The sequence below is a fragment of the Myodes glareolus genome, chromosome 16 (genome assembly GCF_982192425.1).
Source record: "Myodes glareolus chromosome 16, mMyoGla1.1, whole genome shotgun sequence".
NCBI classification, from domain to species: Eukaryota; Metazoa; Chordata; class Mammalia; order Rodentia; family Cricetidae; genus Myodes; species Myodes glareolus.
The window spans coordinates 10802313-10824709 of record NC_142041.1 but is presented as its reverse complement, the minus strand read 5'-3'; the positions used below and the strand labels follow the sequence as shown (position 1 = coordinate 10824709).

Genomic DNA, 22397 nt, shown 5'->3' with positions numbered 1-22397 from the left:
ATTAATACTGTGTTTTTATAGAATTCTTTCTTAGTTTGGCTTTTTATTGCTGTGAGAGACACCATGACCATGGCAACACTTAAGAGGAAACCATTTAATTGGGGTGGCTCACTTAACAGTTTGAGAGGTTCGGTCCATTGTGGTCATGAAGGAAGCATGGTGACGTGCAGGCAGACATGGAGCTGGCTACATCTTGACAAGACGGCATTAGAAAGTTGACTCGCACACTGGGTGGTATCCTGAGCATATGAAAGTTCAAAGACTACCCCACAGTGACACAGGATATACCATTCCAGAATGTAGGGAAAGGAGCATAGTGAGGAAATACTCAAAACAAAGCAAGACTGAAAACCAGCTGGACAAACTCCAGACTTTGCATCTCCATGTCTGGTGTCAAAAGACTCTCATCTCCAGTAACTCCTTCAGCTTTGTTGAGTGCAGCACACTTCTTTCTCTTGGCCTGTTTCCACTCCCTGTGAGCAGCTCTCCTCAGCAGGGATCCCACAGCTCTGGTGTCTCTAACATCTTGGGGTCTCCAAGGCAATCCAGGCTCCATCTTCACAGCTTCATACAATGGTATCTCTGGGCCTCCATTCAGGGGCAACCCTGACATGTGTCTGGCCTCAGTGGCTTTATTCCACAACTCCTTTATTTTATCCTTAGCTCTAAAGCTAGATCTTGTTCTGAACTGCCAAGTTCAGCTGCTTACTGGGGCTGGAACATGCCCTCTTCCCCTTTCAATTACATCTTCACCAGCTTTCTGTCTTTCACTGCCTAAGCTTGCCTGTCCTGAAACTCGCTCTGTAGACCGCCTGCTTCAGTACCCTCAACTTTGTTACCAGCTTAAAAAACATGGGTGTTAGATTAAATTTAAAATTCAGACATACCAGTGATTGGGACTACAGAGATATTAGCACGACATGAGCAAATATAATATAATTTTTACCTAACAATTACAGTTTTATCTTTATTAAATTCTGTTATGTTTCATTAGGACTCTCAGATTGCAGACATACTGTCAACAGCTGGGACTGTCGTTACCATTACAATCATGCCTGCTTTTATCTTTGAGCATATTATTAAACGGTAAGTGGACAGCTCTACACTTGTGGTCACCTGACATAAATGTAAACACTACTTTCAGTCTGCAGTTCTGCTTTACCAGAAATATAGTTATAGTATCGTTATATATTATAGTCATATAGTTATGACGGAGATTTCTTGGCGGTGAGATAATTTTTTCCGGTGTCTGTCAGGAGACAGAGAGGTGTGTGATGCTTGTTCTCTCTGTCCTCTGGAACTGAGAGTATTATACAGCCCATGAGAGTTGATAAGGTCCAGCAAGGCTGAGTCTGTCCAGAGCTTTTCAACTCTCTCTTTATAGTTACCATGATGTCTTGGAAACCTTTCATTCAGAGTCCTTATTATAGCATGTGAAAGAGAGATTTGGAAGATATATAAGCATAACCAGTATAATGAAATCTTTATCTATTTGGGAAAAATGCAGCTAGTTACTCTTGGAGGGGAAAATAGATTTGATTGTTCTATAATTTTTTTCTTTTTAACTATTGGTAGGTCCCTTCACCCTCTTCTTCTGACTGATCATAGCCTTGCTATTTTAATTAAACTGCCAGTCTTAACATAAAGCACTCGCACCTTCTCTAGCACGTCTACCCTGGTACGGACAGTCTCCACCAACTCAGTTATCAGTTCCTTAGCTCTGAGCTCATTAAGGACCTTTCCTTCTCCCTCAGACTCGTTGATGACAACAGTGCTAAACTGGAGTCAGGGGCGTCTTGTATTGAAATGTCATCTGTTACATGATTGGCTCTCTTGCAGGATGGCCCCAAGCATCATGAAAAGCCTGATGGACCACACCATTCCCGAAGTCTAATAACCTGTACAGCGCATCGCAGTGAACGTTTCCAGTTTCCTTCTTCGGCAACTTCTAGATTTTGCATATGAAGCTTTCCCGAAGCCAGGGAGAATATGCTGCATGGGGACCTGTCTATCTTCCATCATGGCTGGGAACCTCACGCTATCTGACGTCTTCTTCAGAGTTAAGATAGGTGTAGCCTTATCCTGGTTTTACAGATGTGAAACTTCCTGACTTTCCTAGAATCGTTTCTTTACTGGAAACCTGATGTTTTTATAAGCCATTGTGGTTAGGATGACTGGTGTAGACTTAGCTGTGGGAACTGTCCTAGATAAAGCACAGTGCTGGTCGTGTGCTTCAGTTCTGTGGCACACTTGGACATCAGCATACAGTACATTGAGGATGATTGCCTTTGATAGTTACTTTTTTTCTCTGTATGAGTGTGTAAAATTCCAGCTAATCAACACTGGTTTCATTCCACAAAAGCATTATACAGTGTGTGTAGTTTGCAAAAGACTTTATGATTGTCACGAAATTTTAACTACCTTCACTTAATGTGCTTCAACTGTCGCCTTAACTACAGTAAGCGTTTAGAATAAAAGCCAAAATAGAATTACTGCTGCCTTCTGAGACCTGAGGTGTTAGCTCTCTAGTAAGCTGGCGCACACCAGCCCCGAGCAGCTCACCGGCAAAGCAGAGCTGCCTGGTTGTAGATGTTTCTAGTCGCTGCATAAAGGAAACGCCTACAAGTTGCCGTATTGCTTTCTGAAAAACAAATCGCTATATATTTCATGTAAAAGTTGTTATATAAACAGAACAAATTTTGGAGTCTCCTTTTCACTTGTAGATTAAGTGGGCAATACTTAGTTTGGCATTTGAATCCTAACATTATGTAACTTAGCTACTTTGGGTAGTCTTAGACTGCTTCCCTAGCCATTTTAATTTGTTCTGTTTCTGACTCCGTCCTCTAAACAGAAATGGCAATGACACTTTATCTTGATTTTTTTTTCTTTTTGGTTTTTGCGTATCCTAGTATTTTATCTGATATTATCCTATTAAATGTATAAAAATATTAAGTTTTAGTCTGTGTTATTTCTTCAGTTCTCTCACATCCAGTCCTGAGAGCAGTCCTAGAGCTGAGTCTGTCTGGACCCCTAGATGGCCAGGCCTGAGGCCCCCGTTCACCCTGTACCCTAGTTGTGGGTGATGAGGGGACCTGGTGAGGCTTCTGCATTGCGAGTAAAACCAGAGACCACCGCCGTGTTCAGTGATGCTTAAAACCGACTAAGTCTCTAGACTATAACAGTACTCCCAACAGTTCAGAAAATTTGTGATCATATGGTCGCTGTTCAGAGGTGAAATAAAAAGAAAATGATTGCTGTTGCTACACAGCTTACCTTGCTGGACACCGACATCCCCCAGTTTATCAACCTTGTGTTCTGAACTTGGTCCTGATGATAAGCCCAAAAGAAATGAAACAAATTATATTGTTACTAAGTACAGTTTTGTGAAAGGAGTAATACTTGTGATTTATTTATTTATTTTTTGAGACAGGGTTTCTCTGTGGCTTTGGAGCCTGTCCTGGAACTAGCTCTTGTAGTCCAGGCTGGTCTAGAACTCACAGAGAACCACCTGCCTCTGCCTCCTGAGTGCTGGGATTAAAGGCGTGAGCCACCACCGCCCAGTTTCCACCGCTCGGCTATGATTCTTAAAAGAAATTGTTTAAATAAGAAAAGGAAGAGTGCTTTCATTACAGAAAAAAATTTAATGTAGAAAAGATGAACATTTAGTAGCGTAATGAAATATAAACCGTTGCTATCCACAGTACCTTCCTCCCCCGGGTTCTTAGAATCTGGGCACACGCACTGCAGGAAGCAGAATCCATGAGAACACACCGAAGACCCCTGGTGACAACTGCGCACTTGGGTCAGAGGCTCCTTCCTTCCTGGGAGAACTGAGCTGGCCAGTGCTGCCTGCGGGTTCCTCAGTCAAATAGTTCTTCTTGTCCTCTACCACCCAGTACAGTCTTGTAACCTTCATCACATGTGACAGTCCTCTGTCTTCAAAAGAATGTTCTTGCCCCTAAAACCACCATATTTTTATCTGCCTTAATGGATGACAGCAAATGGCTTTGAATGAAGTCATCATGATTTAGGAAGCTGAAACTTCAAATCTTCAGTAGTAAAGTACTGTCATTGCACATTCACCAGTTCAAAGTTTGGTTTAAAAATACATTAAATAGAAGTGAACTCAACAGAGAGGAAAAGGCACTTAATACTGCAGTTTCCAGAACATAATCTGTCTGTCTTCCCCTCCTGTGATGATACTGCTGCACTGCTCGTTCATCCAGATGCATGTCACGGCACCTGCAAGACAGTCGGTGAGGGTGCATGCGGCCAAGGGCAGACACGGGGACTGCAGGGCTGACTGCTGGATGCTTAGAGAGGAAGCAGTCACTGTACCTGTCTTTCTATAATGAAAACTATCTATGAGTTTAAAACACCCACTTCTACAGAGAACTCGAGAGGAATGAAGCCATTTCAGTACGAGTCTGAAAGCAAAATGACCGATGGCAACACACACCTTGGCGGATGCTGTGAGACCTATGGGAAGGGAGTGGCAGCCCGGTCTGCAGGTTTATGCCTATTCCATTGAAAACATAGCTACATAATTTAAGATACATGTCTAAGAAGAAATAAAGCATATGAAATTAGAAGAAAAGAGAGTGAAGGTCCATCTCACAGTGGGAAGGTGTAATGGTGAAAACAGCCCTGCAAATGTAAGCAGACTACACTGAGCTTCCCAGAGTCTGCAGCTAAAAAGGGAGAGAGAGCAGAGAGCTCTACATGAGTCTCTGTGTTGTGCAATTCTCTCCACTTAATGCTTCCAGTAAAATCGATCAGCATGCCCGTGACTGGCAAACACCCCCAGACTGGGAGGTAGAATTCCAGCCTGACACCAGGAGGCAGGAAGATGCCTCGGTTTCCACGGCAGTTTATTTTTCCATTGTCTTTTGGTATCGGTTGTTCAGCTTTGCCATGGTTTTTATTCTCTAAATGGTAGTAAAGATTTTTTTCAGAGGCTGAAATAAATATAAATCTTAGGAACCTGAAAGGCATAACCACTGACCAGTCAGGATGTACAGGGATGTTCACCCAGAGGCACATGAGGTCTGCCTGAGTCAGAGACAGTTGCGCTCCTCACCTGTGTGGCCCTGTATCCGCTCACTGATTTTTGCTCCAAGGAGGTCCCAAACAAGCAGCTCACCAGACCGACTTCCAGATAAGACAGAATTTCCATCCCAGACGAAGCACCTGCAAGCATGATCGGAAGACAGTCCACCATAAAGCAAGCACGTGACCCTGGTCAGGCATGAGATGGACGATCACGAACATACTGCAAATGCCAGCACTCAGCAGCTGTACCTCTGTGGCTCCTCCGAGGCCATGGACGAGATGAGCATGCCCGTCTGCACATCAATCACGTTTAGACAGCCGTCTACTCCCGTGCTGAGGACGTGGCGACTATCTGTCATAACGACACAGGGAGCTGCTTCAGAAAGCAGGTCTGATCACTCAGACTTGGCTTCTGAATCTGCTGTGTACTTCATTTCCGTGAAGTCTGTCTTTATACAGTTTGAATAGTTTGTAAGAACAGTTTTATAGTCAGTCTTTCTTCCTACGTTTTTAAAAATGGGTACAATAATTAATGTTTGTTCCTTCTTTCCCCTCTGTCTCCCAACTCTCCTACTGGAAGCCACTGCCTTTTTGATCTGTATCTCCACTATCAGAAGCATAGCAGTTTTGCAAGCTACAAAGGTGCTTTTCTGACTAGGAACACCTACAGGTACAAGTGTGCCCAGCTGGCAGCATACACGGTTACATGTATGGTAACATGTACATGTTACGGTACAGGGTCATGCAGACCGAGACAGTTTGTCTCTTGTGACTAGTGTTTACACCTGGTAGGGTCAGGGTTCTCATGACCATCTCATCAGCTGAACACTACTCCATCTCTTCTGTGGGGCTAGACCAGGCTTTCCATTTATCCCATAGGCAACAGAACTTGGAAACTTACTCTTACTAGTTGGCTCTATTTATCTTTCGTTCTTAGAAATGAAGTAAGTGTGGGTTCTGCTTCATTCCTTGTCTTGGACTCTTCCCATTAACTAATGTATCATCTATTTAATAACATTTTCAAAGACTCTTGTGGTTAAAACCATTCTTTCCATTAACCGCAACAGTTATGCAAATACTGTTAAGCTTCATGACTCCTTCAGGGCAGTAGTGTGGTAGCATGGTGAACACAGGGAGAGCAGGCAGCAGACATGCTTCTGGGGTCATGCCTGGAATTATGCATGGACCTGTCCACGGGTCTTTGACAGAGTCTCTTGTTAGTAAGAAATGTTTTGCTTTTGAAGTTTTAATATCAGCGTTCTGAGCTGCTGTGTCCTGTACTGAAAAGGACAATACTTACCTGGGCTAAAAGCAGCATCACATACTGTCCCTGAATGGCATGAAATCTGGTGTAATAAGGTGGCCGTAGTGAGGTCCCAAATATTCACCATACCTTCTTTGGTGCCAGAAACTAACAGTGTGCTTACGGTATTTAAATTGATGGTATCGACCTAAGAAGAAACAGTGATAAACAAGTGGCTCAGATTCCTCATTAACTGCTTTTTCCAGGCTTCTTAAAATATGCACCACAAGGATTAAAAATTAAACTTTACTGTGCGGTAAACAGTTGTGCTGGCCAACTATTATGATTGTATTATATTCTAGTAGTATCTCATCAAATGACCATTTATTTTAAAATGAAGTAAAATTCTAAGTATGCTAGGAAAATACAGGTATATGAAATAATATAGGGAGTCGTAGTAATGCTGTTTTCAAATGGTCTAGAATAGTCTACTAAAAGACTACTGTATCCAGCAAGGGTCTGCCACAGTTGAAAGAGAAACACTTTCCATGGTTCAAACAGCCTGAAAAAAACCCAAAAAGAAAAAACAAAACAAAACAAAAAGTACGCTAAACAGATTACTGGGAGCAATACTCTATCTGAGGAGAGGAATAAATGCAGCCAAGTGACTAAAGAAAAATCAATGAATCCTAATTTAATGATATGCAACTGAGAACACAAACCAGAAAAAAAAAATCAAACTGACTACAGTCTACACATCCAAATACTAATGGATTAAAAAAAAACCCATTGTCTATTGTCTATAAAAACCCAGTTTGAAAGATAGGCACCATTTCCTTAAAATGAAAGGATGTAAAAAGTATTTCAAGTGATGGGAGAAAGAAGCATGTGGCTTGGCTCGCCATCCTTAATCTATGACAAAATAGATTTCACACTAAAACTAGTCATAAGACAATGAAAGGAAATTCATTCTAATCAAGGGATCAAGTAGCCAGGAAACTATCGCAATACTAGACATATATACACCAAACTCTGATGTGCCCCATTTTATTAGAAGCAGAAGAGAATTAAAGACACAGACTAATGGAGTAACAATCATAGTAGATGATTCTAACAACCCACCTTCTCCATAAGAGAGGTCATTTGGACAAAAAAGAAAAAAGAGAAACCTCAGAATTAAATATTGGTTTCTCTAACATGAAACCAATAACATATCTACAGAATATTTTACCAAAATATCAAATAACTTTCTCTCAATCACACATGGGATCTACTCTAAAACAGAGAACATGCTGGGACACAGAGCAAATCTTTGAAATAATTCCATATTTCCTATGTAACCATTATAGTATGCACTCATAAGTGGCTTTTTAGACATAAAGCAAAGAAAAATCATTCTATAGTTCACAGCCCCAGAGAACCTAAACAACAAAGAAGACCCCCGCCCCCCAAGCTGGAGTCCCCTCTTCCATCCATTTCCTGTCTGTACTGCTGTTTTCCCACCCTGTCCCTTTATCCTTTCCTGGTCTACATGTTGTGTATCCACATTGGAGCTGGGGGCTGCAGGTGATAAAGAATAGGTGACATCTAAGCTTTCGCGCTCAGCATAATCTTTTCTAGGTCCATCCATTTACCTGAAAATTTCATTTACCGTACAGCTGAATAGTATTCCATTGTGTATCAATGTACTGCATTTTCACTATCAATTATCTGTTGGACATTCTCTGGGGGAGCAATACAGAAGAGACGAGGGACAAGTAACAACAGAGCTGTTTGATAATGCCTCAAGTAATCGTATTACCTATATTGATGTTAAACAGTATGCAGCACATAAGTGTGTGTGCACACACATATGAAGTTAAGCCACCTGGGCTGACAATGCTCCCCACAGGAATCATAGACTAATGAATGCTCCAGTACCGGGCATGAGAAATTGCCTATTGCATGGTCATGGTAGTCCAAATGACTCCCAATCAATTCTTGGTGTCTCTCACAGATTGAAGGTAGGGTAGGCTCTTCTTCCTGAAGACATTATACTTGAGGACACAGAACTTGGATGACTTGAGCTGGATCTGACCTGAAAGCCTCTTTCCTGCCGTCTAGCTTCCTTGGGTCCAGAAATTACTATGCAAGTTGCTAAGGGAAGGAAGCAATTAAAGTCTTATCAAGCTGTAACACCTAGGAACCAAGCCAGTGCCAGCATGGTAAGGATAGGCACAATAAATGGCCCTCATATATCAGCGGCAACCAACAGCTGTCTAATTGGATTTAAGGCCATTTAACAGGAAGAAAAGCATCCGTGGTACATCCCTAAATTAGCCAGCTTCTTGGGACTAGTGAGGTCATGGACTTCAGAAAGCGGTCTTCACTACCACTTTGATAAGCCTTGTCCTTATATCCACAGATAAGCATAATTCCACTCCTCATCAAAGAAGCAAATAGAGACCAGCACAGAAAACCACAAATGTATCTCACAACGACTCTGAGATTAACAGATTGTAGGAAGCCCAGTCCCTCTGGTCACATCTGCATCACAGTTCCTGCATCAATGGCTCCGGGACCACAGAAGAAAAGAGGGCAGCAAGAGTGTAAGAGTCAGACTACCAGGAAGGCAGCTGTGAAATGGTCTCTCTCAGAAACAGTGACACACACCAGACTGGAACAGTGCCACATCGGGGGACATGCTAACGCAGACAGGCTCTCACAATGGATGACGGCTCAGAGGAGGAGAATGAACACATACACGTACATATGTGTGTACATATTATTATATGTATTAGCAATAAAAAAGAAAAAGACTACCAACTGAAGAGTAAAGGCACTTGGTAGGGGCTCAAGGGATGTCAGGGAGGAAATGTAGGCAAGAAGGTGATGTAATTCTATTGTAATTAAAAACAAATTTTAAAAAGTTAACTCTGAATAGTCCATTATACTAAGGTGGCAAACTACTTGAAGCAGGCTGAGCAGTGACTGTTTAAGGCTTTGTGGAATGAAGGATCTCTCCATTTGAATATCATCTTGAATTGTATACTAAAAGTCTTCAACCTTATATTTGAAGACCATGAAAACGCAACATCAATTCACAGATGCTAGAAAATGCAGGACTGCAAACTATAGCCTAAGACACAGCAGCATGACTCAATAAACCACCAGTAACAAGTTCTAGTTTGGCTCTGCTGCTAGGCTGTGCATTCTTGGCCATCCTAGATACCTCTCAGTTTTCTCAGCTTTGGGATAGTTATCTCCAGAACAGATGGTCCCTTCCACCTTCTAGGTCAGAAAGCATGAAGATGATGGGTCCCACCTCAGAACCGACATTTTGAAAATTAATTGGGACAGAATTCTGCTAATTCTCTCGGGTAAATGTGCCAAGGAACCAATTAGAGGGGGGAAGGAAAGCAGAATCAAATACCCAACAGAATCACCCAAAGAGCTAGCCTATCAATCTCTAATATGCAAATGAAAGTAAAGGAGAAAACATACACAAATCCAAGTACTTACTGCCCACCCACCCTCTGGCCCGAGAGCTTTGCTGTGGGACTCACACTGACATCATGTTCCAGCTCAGCCAGCAAGTCAAATTGGTGTCTTTTAGTGCCTGGCATGTCTGCAGGAACACCGGACCACACCTAGGACAGAGCACACCACAAAAGGTATTTTTAAACTTGGATACAAAGTTCTCCACACATTTGTAGAAGACTCTCATCTAGCATGCCTGCCCATGAAGCCCATGGGCTTCTTCCCCGCAGGTCGACACATGCCTTTGTCATACCTGTCCCTTGAACATGGTACTCTGTGTTGGAGTAGGAGGGCCTTCTGTCTATGTGTTACTTCATCGGTTAAATAAAGAGACTTCATTGGTCTTTTGATAGGATAGCAGCTTAGATAGGTGGAGTAGACAGAACAGAATGCTGGGAGAAAGAAGGCAGTGAGATGGACGCCATGACTCTCCTCTCCAAGATGGATGTAGGTTTGACTCATCCCGGTAAACCACAGTCACGTGGTGATATACAGATTATCAGAAATGGGTTAATTAAGATGTGAGAGTTAGCCAAGAAGAGGCTAGATATAATGGGCCAGGCAGTGTTTAAATGAATACAGTTTCCATGTAATTATTTGGGGTAAAAACTAGCCAGGGCTGCTTCTCACTGCCCGCCATTCCTCATTAGCCAGGTGGCGGAACGCAGTCCGCCGCTCCCTGTTACATCACTGTGTTGTGTAAGCACTGGGAATCAAGGGAAGGCTGAATGCCCAGGTGCTTCAAAAAGTGGGTAGCCAAACCCCTAATGATATTATGTACAGGAAACTTATCTATAAGGCTAGGGGGAAATTACAAAATTCAGACAAACTCTCCAAGAAACAATGGCTTTGTATCTTTCCTGTACACAGAATCGATCTGGAAATGTAGGGTACAGAGAGCACTGGAGCGGCTTGGATGGGAAAAGCACAAGGGAATCTGAAGAGAAAGCTGATGGCCCTGCAATACAGAGACAGCGAGAACACATGGATGCGTGTTTCACAATGAAACACACTGATCTTTCAATGATCCCTCAACTTAACTTGCACTGTTAGAATTAACTGATCAACCAGGAGGGCTCCAGTCTGTCATCAAACAAGGGCTCCAAATCTGTTTCTGAAGACCTAGAAACGCCTATGTGAACACACTGCAGAAGCACACACGAGACACTATTATTGAAGACACACTCATGTGTATTGAAGGTGAACACACTGCAGAAGCACACACGAGACACTATTATTGAAGACACACACGTGTGTATTGAAGGACATAAGAAACCAAGCTGGAACTTAGCTGACAATTTCTTTCCTGGTGGCGAGCTTTCAGGGTCAGCCACTGGGGTGGGTAGGGGGTCATGAATGGATTTGTCCACCAGTGGATCCTGCGTGTTATTAGACTGACGTGCCTGCTGTGTACAATAATGGCTTCCCAACTGGATCTGAAGCCTACTCCACAGGAAGGAATTCATGTCTTGTCCTGTAAACCTGGTCAAAGGCCCATGGCTGGGGAAGTCCTGGGCCTTAGGTGAAATTACTGCTGTTTTCTGACAGTCTGCTGCCTACCTATTTATGTTTAGACCTTAGATGGGTGCTGTTCTCAGCCTTGGTCAGGGAAGCTGCTTTCTGCAGTTGGAAACATTAAATGCAGACACTCCTAACCGCTCAAAGTGCTGAGTGCAAGTGACTATCAATTGCTTGGTCCTTCATGGGCATTCACACATCACCCAGTGCTGAGTCTGCAGGAGGGAGGCGTGCTATGCGCTGTCTTCTGGGTAGGACATGGCTGCCACACTCAGGAACTCCCATCAGCTGTGCTACCTGCATGAGATGTCCACAACCTTCCATCGTGGACAGGAGAAGCCTCATGAGGCTCTGTCCATGCTAAGCAGTTAGTGACAACTTTCTGGGGTAGGGGTGCCATTTTTCTTCAGGAGTGTGGCATCTGATAGGCTACCCAAACTCTGTGGATGGCCCACACCCATTCTGCCTGCAGGCAACACTAACTGGAATCTAGGTTTAAAAAGGAGAAGGAGTTGAAGGTGGGAGGGGAAGCATTGTGAGATTGAAAAGGAGCGGATGTTGGTTTTGGATATGATCAAGACACATTCTATGCATGTGTAAAACTAACAAGGAATAAAAAAGATATTTGGAAGAAATGCACAGTATACAAGCTTTAAGAGAATGCAATAATAATGTATCCTTGTATATCAATTACATACTGTCTGAACATATTGAAGGGAAGCTGAATATTTTATGAGCAAACATTTTCAGTTAAAAAGTACATGCAAACCTTTACAGTAGAGTCCCACGATGCAGAATACAGCCTGTCGTTATGCCAACAGATCTTGCTGACAGCATCATCATGTCCCATCAGTGTGTCCTGACGTCTTCCGAATGCTATGGAATAAAAATAGCTAAAAGATAACAACAACTATTAAAATAATAGCCAGGCTTAACTTTAAGATTTTAAACATCCATTGAAAAAACAAATATTATTTCTAAAATGCTAATCTTTACTTGAATTACAAATTGCTTGTTCTTATATTAGTAAGGAAAAATATTCAACATTTGGATTTGAAATTAGATTACTTCCAAATCTGTCTTAGCTACATTTCACCCAAGTTTAAAAGTTAGAAAAAAATAGATCCTCACTGGAGAAATTACTACATTAAAATAATGGTATTTGAACCCAGTGATAGTGTCCTCATGTCTAATATGTTTCCTCTAGTAGAGCCTTCTTATCCCTCACATCCACATGGGAGGAAGCCACTAAGCATGCAACATTAATTACAAAGAAGCAGGCACAGATACATACACGTTGTTATCCCACGAAGAACTTATGACAGTGGTGTCTCCTGGCAAAAGTAAACAAGATGATAGAGCCTGAAATACAAAAGATTTGATATTTAATGACTTGGAATAATTAGTAAATTCTTTACTGGTATACCTCTCTTATGGATGCCTACCAAACCAATGTCAGACTCTTTCTATAGTGGCTACCAGCTCTATAGTGGCTCATAGCTACCAGGGCTCAGCGTGGGCAAGTCCAGATGTACGGTTTTCTCCCAAATGCTTAGATTTGCCAGGAATACTGTAGCCCAGCCTGATGCATCTTGGGCTCCCACAGGGCTGGAGGGATGTTGCTAATCTGGAGTGGACTGTGGTAGGATGATAGTCCTTAAGGATGCAATGACTCTGTGTATTGCAGAGATGTGACTAAGGAAAATACAAAGTTCTTAGGGAATTTCAAAATCTCTTGGAAAGCTGACATTAAAAATAAGGCACATTTCTTTAATAACTGGTTTTATTTCCCCTAAGTAATCAGAAGTACCTAAATTATTTAAGTAACACAGAAATATTTCTTTTCTGATAACTAAAAGGAAGGATAAACTTTTTATGGAGAATTTTTCTGGGTATTCAAGATCTTACCTTAAAATGAAATCACACTAGTATAAGAAAGAAACAAGCAGAAACTGGACCTCCTTTATTGCTTCCTGCCAGCCCTCCCCCTCCACCCTCCCTGCCAGATCAAGGACCCAGGATCTTGCATTTGAGCATTTGCCATACGCTAGGCAAATGCTCAAATATAGAACTACATCCTAGACTCCATGTGTTTTTAGTGTAACACTGGTAAAATAAACTTACCATATTTGAAAATGATATGCTTCTTTGTAGCATTTTGGATTCCTTAGAAAACATCTTCAGAGTGGAATCTAAGAATCAGAACAGAGATGGAACATTTCCTAAGCATTATAGATGCCAAAGGAGAGCCACCCTACTTACTCTTGAAGGGCAGAAGTCAGTGTCATGCCATGTATGCAAGCGTCTTGCCAACATTAAGATCCTATGACCTATAACTTCCTGAAAGATCAGTTGAAACCGTACAATCCCAGCACAGACTTGGTTTGCCACTGACATTTCTAAAGGCCTTTATGCACAGTGCAGCCCACACTCAAGTGCGGGAAGTTACAGAGGAGGGATGCATGAATCTTAATATCAAAACCAAAGTGTACAGGTATGTGAGCATGCATATGTTTGCCTTTTAAATCATTTACATGTACCACATGCATGCCTGCTGCCTGTGCAGACCAGAAGAGGGTACTGAATTCCCTGGAACTGGAGTGCTAGAAGTGTTTATAAACGAGCATGTGTGCACTGGGAACCAAACCCATGTTCTCTAAAGAGTAATAGTTTTACACACTGAGCCATTTCTCCAGGCCTAATTTTAAGAAAACAAAGACTTTGGTTAATAGAAGTAATTTTTAAAAAATGAATGGCCTAATAATAGAGTGACATTCTTTTTCTGAATTATTTATAGATGAGAAGTACTTTTATTTTTATTATTTTTCCTTTTAACTGAGGAAGGAAAATATTTTGTATATACTCAAATTCCTGAGCTCTGCCCCACACAGAGCAGAGCTGGCACTGAAAAGAAAGGCGGGGCGAAAGATAACAAACTAAAAGGGAGTGGGGATGGAACAATGATAGGACACAAATGTGCCAGCTGAACACTTTGAGTTCTGTAGCAGAGCAGATGCCAATCAAGTGTGTACACTGGCTGGGAGAACCACTTACTTATAAAATAACAGCAGTGCAGGGATGAAAACACCCAAATGATTAATTTCCTTGACTAATAGACACTGTGCAAGTTCACCAACACAAACTGTTAAAAACCAGAGCAGATGCTCAGTGAAAGAGCATTACCATGGGAGCAAAGACATGGATGCCATCTCCAGCACCCAAAACCAGCCCCCAGGACTCACAGCTTAATGTTCCTACGGATATTCTATCATGCAGTAACCTACTTCCTAAATTCCAACATGGTAGCCCGTCAGAATGAGCTTTTAATAAATTTCCTCTCTACATTGAGACTTTCTTGGCAACAGAATTCATGAAAATTTATAAACAGGAGCCTCAGTAAGACTTCCCTTATTGCTAGGTTGTGAACAAACACAACTGCACTTGACTGCTCTCTGCAGGGTATCATTAATCTTGGAACAACCTCCCAATTTGCTTTTGTCCCGTTAGGCAGTGCTGTGGCTCATCACAGTCTACTGAAGACAATTTGATCACTTTACAGAGACACAAATTAGCCAAGACACTTTTCTCCAAACCAAAGATTCTGCCCCGGCACTAGAAGCTGTTAGGTAAAGACAGCAGTGAGCGCTGATCCCCCAGGTGATAGCCATGAAACCGAAGCGCACTGTGCATCTGAGGGGGAATTTAAGTGTGAGGCCAATATTAGACTGCATATAAACCAGTAACACCAAATCTAATTTGGAGAAATTTAAATTAAAACAAAAATACAAGTGTTTGACTTTAACAAAAATCCTTCCATTTTACTTGGCAAATTCACAAAGCAGTGGTACGAAGCTTAATAACCTGGGGGAGATCTGCAACCTTGATGGTCATAACACAAAACACATGATTTACATGGTCACATGAGTACAGAGATTTGAAGATTTGACAAGCCATGCCAGACAAACCATGCTACGAACCACTAGCCCAGTAGTTCTCAACCTTCCCGGTGCTGTGGCCTTTAATACAGTTCTTCATGTTGTGGTAACCCCCCAACCATAAAATTATTTTGTTGTTACTTCATAACTAATTTTGCTACTGTTATGAATCATAACATAAATATCTGAAAGCGACTGCCATGAAGGGTCATCCACCCTAAAGGGGTCATGCCCACTGGTTGAGAACCACTGCACTAGGAACTCTGTTAAAAGACACAAGTGTTTGTTGGTTGCTTACTGGGTCAACATAGGGGCTAGCAATCTTGGCAGAATACAGACGGCTTCCTTCTTACCGAGCAGCACAGTGGGTGCCCTGACATGTTCTGTGTAGTGTTCTGCATATAAACTTTCCTACACAATCGTTTTGTAGACTTTGTGGGAAATTTTATTTTCTGGAATCCAAGGTGGTATATAACAAGGGAAAATGAAATGCTACAGCTCACATGCCACAGTAACAGAATGTGGGAGCAGCGACTCATCTACCTGGATATGGTTAGCGGTATAGCATCATTTATGGCATGATTGATGGAAACTGCAGTCTCCTGTGCTCATCTAAGACTCAGAAGAGCGGCTTCATGAGAAACAATCACTAGCTTTGTCGGAAGCTGTCCTGACACTAAAATACGCTTCTAGTAATGACAGACTTCTAGGAAAACGTGTGTGCAGCAAGAGATGAATTTTACTGTTTCTATAGATCTGCACAGCCAAATTCTAATGGATCATTAAGATATAATTCTAAGTCTTACCAAAAGGCCCAGTACACTATCAATATATGAATTCAATGTCATGTTATGTCCTACAAAAAAAAATCGAGAGTCATAAGCTAACAGCAAGAAAGCTAACAGCAAATCTGCCTCCCACAGCTAATGTGCACCACCACCCTGGCAGTTCAGGTTTGGCTCAGCCCTGGCTACTCCTCCATGCCATTCTGAGTTCTGCATGCCACATAGCAGGCTTGGAACCCCTTGCAATAAGATAGCCTGGAGTAAGCAAGGCCATGGCCAATGAACTCTTCCTGCCTTGTGTCTTCAATCAGGAAACCTTGTCAGCATCAGGAAGCCTTTCTTTTTGCAACCTACAACAAAACTTTTCTAAGCCTATTCTATGTGGAAGCAGCACATGCCAATGAGTAAAGCTCACACACTGATTCTAGCTAAACAGCATTTTGTAAACGGAGACTGCTCAGACCCGAATAATCACATAGAAACTACATTATTTACAACACTGTTTGGCCAATGGCTCAGGCATATTCCTAGCTGGCTCTTATTTCTTAAATTTATCCATTTCTATTAATCTGTGTATCGCCATGAGGATGTGGCTTACCAGTAAGATTCTGGTATCTTTCTCCTTTGACAGCGACATGGCATCTCCTTGGCTTCACCTACTCTCTCTCTATATTTGGATTTCCCGCCTTGTTATATTCTGCCCCGCCATAGGCCAAAGCAGCTTCCTTATCAACCAATGGCAATGAAACATATTCACAGCATACAGAGGGGAATCCCACATCAGTTTTTCAGGCGGGAAAACATACCTTGTGATGTGGTAAAGACTGAAGACCCATTGCAAGACACTGCTATCCCTGTAACTGCCCTGTTGAAAATTGAAGTTTTATAGATTATCATTAGCCATGTGCTGGGACACCTGCTTTATTTTTCCTAAGCTCCCTTCATTTTGTCTTCATGGCTCTTTCACTTGCACTGTTCTCTGCGTGTCCCTGCCATTACATGCCATTGCGTATTAATGCCCACTTTCCTCAGACAGACAACACCTGCTGCTAGCAAACATTCCTGCTCTTTGCTCCCCAAAACTGCTGCAGATGATGCTGAACCCTACCATCCCACCTTATCTGACCATACCCAAAATGACAGCACTTATTCTTCACAACCGCTTAGCTCGCTTTATTCAGAATACACTGTCCCTAATGTCTGCCAATGGCGGGCACATGGGTTCTAGTGGGCCCTTTCAAACAATATCCAAGGCTCAGCCACTTTCCTTGTAGAAATACAGTTTATTCACACCTTCACCATCTTTTCAGGGTCCACATGGTCTCTTCCTAGGTGCCTTTCTGGAAGCCGAGGGAAGACAAGCTAATCTAAAAGATAGGTAGAACTGGCTCTCTATGTTCAAGATGCTGTACTCTGCTGTGGTCCACACCTCACACAAAGGCAGGCATTAGCACACACAGTTTACTCATGACCAGCAGAACACATGGCCACCACCGGTGGGGGACTGCTGACAGCCATGGGTGTACCAGGGCCGGAGCTAGGCTGGGTTCTTTATGAAACTAGCCTCTTAGCTTCCCCACCATGGTACCCGAGCATCCTCATCAGAGGAGACAGGGGAGGCTTCCATCCACAAACCCAATGTCCTTGACATTACAGGTGTCATTTTAAGAATTATGTAGGTTTTACAAGGCACATACCTCTTTCTTTCTCTCCCTCTCTCCCTGCCTGTCTTTCCATTGTTCTGCACAGCCCCTTCTCCTCTCCCTGTGTGACTTCATCATCTTACAGTGCCTCTTTCTCCACCCATGAGTTATAATTATCTTACAAAAGATCTTTGTCAATTTTCCCATTCATCCATACATCCACTCACCTACCCACATTTGTTATAAATTTTTGCATGTAAATACATGTGTGGTATGCATGTGTATTCACATTTCCATGTCTATAGGAGCACATGTATGCGTGTGTGTGTGTGTGTGTGTGTGTCTGTGTGTGTGTGCACACGCGCAGGTGCATGTGTGCATGTGGAATTCCAAAGTTGACCTCGGATGTCTTCCTTGATGGCTCTCCGCACACTTTACTGAGGAAGGATCTCGCTGAATCTCCGGCTAGCCAGCTTGCCCAAGGATTGTCTCTGTCTCCTGAGTTCTGGGATTACAGATGGCCATGATACCTGCCTGGCTTTTACATGGGTTCTGGGATTACAGATGGCCGCTGTACAGGCCCAGCCTTTACAGTGCTTTATCCAGTGAGCTACCTTGTTAGTCCCATTATTTTTTTTTAGGATGTACTTTTACCTACACTATCAGTAAATCCAAAGCTTGATGACAGACATGCTTGTCTCATATTCCCCCACTTTTTAAGATTTGAGGGGTGGTATATATAGCCTAGAAGTACAAAACTACAGGCTGTCTGCCAGCCCAAGCCTATTCTAAAACAGTGGTTCTCAACCTGTGGGTCGCAGGTTTGGGGTCAAATGACCCTTTCTCAGGGGTCACATATCAGATACACTGTATATCAGGTATATACATTACTATTCATAATAGTGGCAAACAAAATAATTTTATGGTTGGGATCACACAAGATGAGGAATCATATTAAAGGGTCCCCAAATTCGGAAGGTTGAGAACCACTGCTCTAGAACCACATATGACAGAAAGGACGGTAGGAAAGAGCATGGGGACAAAACTGTTTCATGCCAAATCTTCCTTTGCTACAACGGCTTCACATCACAGATCCCTGCAGACATTTTGCAGGCTGGACACCATGATGGCAACACTGAATGGACACTTCCCACATGACTTGGCTTCTACAGTCCCCCCCACACCCAGACCCCAGCTTTACAGAGACCAGAAGCACGAGGCCCTCTTACTCTTTGTGGATTTTGTACTGTTCATGCAGCTGCAGCTTGCTGATGTTATTCCAGGCCAGGCTTCTGCTTTCCTCGGTCAGGTCTTCGAATGACTCCTCCCCTGGAGAGACTGCATGAAACCAGTGCTCAGTGAGTCAGTAAGTCACGGAAAGGCAACTGCATCAGACTCACTGTGTTTTCTATTACAGTGAAGGAACCAGGAAAACAAGCTGCCCACCAAACTATGCTTTCAAAGGTACTTATCGTATAGCCCAATGTTAGCCAAGAACAAATCAAAAAGTTTAGTTGAAAGCCCAGGCTTTCAAAGTCCCAACTAGTTGCTTAGGCATCATGGGAAATTAAAGTCTGAGTGGCCATTTCCTTCTCAGCCTTTCCCTTTGTAAAGCCAGACAGTTGCCCACGCACGCTGAAGTGGTGTTTGGGTTTTGAGAAGGAGAAATAAAACAAGAACTCAAGTAAGGCTTCTGGTTCTTCAAAGGGTTTCGGGCAGAAGTAATGTTCTCGCTTCTGCATGAAGAAAAGCTGGAGTAATCACCCTGGTTAAAATGGTCACGATGGTGGCTAAGGCCGAGTAAGGGAGGAATAGAGCACTGCTGACTTAACCCTGTATGCCTCCAAGGAGTATTTTCAGCTGCCCCAGGGCAAATCCTCACAGGAAAACGCTGGAAAGTGAGCTTAGTTCCTGTTGCAGCAACCCTGAAAGCCTCAGCAAGCATGGGTGTCGTGAGACAAAACTGGAAGAAAAGGAAACGTTCTGGTGATGTGTGCTGGGTGCTGTCACATGGCTCCTCACGGGAGGCTCTGTGACGTACGGAATGTGCCTATATGGATGAAGGTGTGGGATCGCTCATCTTAGCAGCCGGCATGGCCTGGGTGGACGAGATACTCTACATACATCTGCCACATGTTAAAGAGAAAACTAAATGGAGAGAGAGAGAGAGAGAGAGAGAGAGAGAGAGAGAGAGAGAGAGAGAGAGAGAGAGAAATCACAGCATCGGAGGCGGCCGGGACAATCACGGTCACAGTCAATGGCCATTTCTTAAAGTTACAGTTACAGACAACCGTCAAGAAAAACAGGAGGAGAAGAAATATGTTTGTTTTGTGGTGCTCAGGGCCGAGCCCAAGGCCCTGCACATCCCAGGAAGGCAGGAGCTCTGTGACCAGGGCAGCCCAAAGCCTCTGACCGACGCAGACATCTCTAGGCACTCAGCAGTTTGTGCTTCATCTGTTTCAGCAGCGGGAACTTGCTGACCGCGGCAGACACACAGGCCCTCGCTAGGCTTACACTTACTCCTTACAGGGCTCACCTGGGGAGTCTGTCATGGAAGCAGTATAGCTGGAGGCTTGGGACACACTTTTGAACTTGGGGGTGATCCTTCGAGGATGCGGTGTCACAAACAACTGTTTTGGTGTCTGCCCAAATTCCAAAATTTGGGTCAGCATGGCTACTTTCTCATCAGGATCCTCAATGCTTTAGGAAGAAACACAAAAGATGCAGTAAACCACTAAGTCCCTAAAGCATGAGCGTCAAACGGTGCAGATCAGCTGGGAGATAAAACCTCAAATAAAAAGCCACCACGGGCAAGGACTAAACCTCTTCATATACCTTTACATGATACTTTTTCTTTGTTTTGTTTCAAGACAGGGTTTCTCTGTGTAACCCTGGTGTCCTGGAACTCATTCTGTAGACCAGGCTGGCCTTAAACTCAGAGATCCACTGTGTCTGCCTTCTGAGTGCTTGGATTAATATTGCTGGGCAGTGGTGGTGAAAGCCACACGTGTAAGGGTGGCTGAGGAGGCCAGAAAAAGGTGTTAAATTTCTCAGAGCTGCAGTTCCAGGTAGCTCTGAGCTGCCCGATGTGAGTGCAGGGAATCAAACTCAAGTCCTTTCGGAGAGCAGGCAAGAGCTCTTAATGCTGAGCCATCTCTCTGGTCCCTGTTTTCTGTGTCTTAGCAACTAACAATATTGAAAGCAGAATACAAATCATTTCAAAATTTCTATACTTTAACTTCTCAAAAAAGTGCATTAATGATTCAGATAGCAGTGTTTCATAATGAAGCAGAGACACCTTATAGACTCACACATACCTGTTTAAGTCTACACCACCTTCATAGGTCAGGGGATGAAATACTGAAGGAGAGATAGAAACACTATTTAAAAAAATGTACATTTAATTATAAATACCCTGTCCAGAATCTGAACAACTCAAAACTGTATTCAGAGAAATTTACTTTGGTTTGTGAACCACTGATATTCAAACAGTGAAGATTAACTTGCACTATATCTTTTGGTGAGCAGAAATGAAAGTGGCAGCTGGGATGGGCTGTTGTGTCTTTCTTGGCTGGCATTACTTTCTCCCTCGGGGAAGCGTTAGTCATAGCACTGGCGTGACTGCACTTCACGTGAGTCACTTCTGGATTTCAGTGCGAGTTCCTCACTACTGACAGAAAGACTCAGAAACCTGAGGCTGAAGAGGCAGACAGCGGCCACCTTTTTCACAAACTTGGCCCGTTGCAGGCATCAAAGTCACTGCTGTGGAACAGATTTGTTTGGTTTGCAGAGCCCAGACCTGCAGTCCAGACTCGTCTTGAGCCCCTGAGCACTGGGTCGCCAGCTTATTATCTGCCTGCCAGCATCTCACCACACTCCAAGGGAACGCCAGCCAGTGTCACATACCATTATGGGCCCTGCATCTCAGCACACACTGAGGGACATGCCAGCCAGCGTTACATACCGTTGTGGGCTCCTACAGCCTCACTCCCTTTTTGCTTATAGCCAAATATGAGATCGATCCACTCGTGGAGGTGCTCGGAGGCATAGCTGCTTTCCAAGGCGGCCTTGTTCTTCTGGAGGAAGTCCTGGGGACCTATCAGGGTAGACGTCATCAGAATTTTATGCCATCTCTGTTGAATTTTCTTTCATTTCTTGTACCTATCTACTTGTGCATAAAACTTCCAGGAGATAAAAGATACATGCTTCTATATTTTTCTTTTAAAGACATACATATCCATAATGAGTTTTATTATTCATCTTACATATTTTTTCCTAGAAAAAGTTGCAAAAGCATTTTTATGACATTTGGGTCTATTAAACATATATTGATGTCTTTACAGTGTAGACACAGCATACTTTTGATTGGGATAAACGGATTCCAGCTCAGCTAAGTAGATATTGTTAGAAGTCACAAGCAATCCAGTACAATGAATGATATCATAACTTGGGAGAGCACACAACATGATACACTGCCATGCCTCAGGAGGCACTCACTTGAGGCCCATGCTGGAAGCTCCACATCGTCAACCATCTGCCCTCCTTGTCTCTTTCCCAGATCCAGCTTCAGACTATTGACTAAAAAGCTGACGTCTTCGTCATAAAATTCCGGGATCAACTGCAGGTTGAGAGGTGGGGGTAGAACATATTTTTACAGCATTGAGAAAGAGAAGCCCATGGGTCGCCAGCTCCCTGAATCGCT

At 43.1% G+C, this 22397-nt stretch overlaps 2 protein-coding genes across 8 annotated transcripts in view; one reads left to right on the top strand and one right to left on the bottom strand.

Moving 5' to 3' along the window:
• Sdcbp (syndecan binding protein) overlaps positions 1 to 2952 on the top strand; it is a 40754-nt gene extending 37802 nt beyond the window's left edge. For all 5 annotated transcript variants that reach the window (XM_087897081.1, XM_087897080.1, XM_048419929.3 and 2 more), the window contains 2 exons: positions 995 to 1086; positions 1840 to 2952. In XM_087897081.1, the coding sequence (XP_087753207.1) occupies positions 995 to 1086; positions 1840 to 1894 (147 nt within the window). In that variant the 3' untranslated portion in view covers positions 1895 to 2952. The remainder of the gene's footprint in view (positions 1 to 994; positions 1087 to 1839) is intronic.
• A 669-nt stretch (positions 2953 to 3621) lies between these two features.
• The window catches only part of Nsmaf (neutral sphingomyelinase activation associated factor), a 53202-nt gene continuing 34426 nt past the window's right edge, over positions 3622 to 22397 (bottom strand). For 2 of the 3 annotated variants that reach the window (XM_085677032.2, XM_048420749.3), the window contains exons 18-31: positions 22193 to 22313; positions 21660 to 21791; positions 21013 to 21055; positions 20232 to 20395; positions 18925 to 19033; positions 16859 to 16917; positions 13457 to 13524; positions 12627 to 12694; positions 12102 to 12225; positions 9841 to 9924; positions 6353 to 6503; positions 5302 to 5404; positions 5081 to 5190; positions 3622 to 4242 (exon numbers count right to left, since the gene is read on the bottom strand). In XM_085677032.2, coding sequence (XP_085533158.1) covers positions 4148 to 4242; positions 5081 to 5190; positions 5302 to 5404; positions 6353 to 6503; positions 9841 to 9924; positions 12102 to 12225; positions 12627 to 12694; positions 13457 to 13524; positions 16859 to 16917; positions 18925 to 19033; positions 20232 to 20395; positions 21013 to 21055; positions 21660 to 21791; positions 22193 to 22313 — 1431 coding nt within the window. In that variant the 3' untranslated portion in view covers positions 3622 to 4147. Of the gene's footprint in view, positions 4243 to 5080; positions 5191 to 5301; positions 5405 to 6352; positions 6504 to 9840; positions 9925 to 12101; positions 12226 to 12626; positions 12695 to 13456; positions 13525 to 16858; positions 16918 to 18924; positions 19034 to 20231; positions 20396 to 21012; positions 21056 to 21659; positions 21792 to 22192; positions 22314 to 22397 lie in introns of those variants that run through there. The other variant, XM_085677033.2, reaches the window with a different exon arrangement.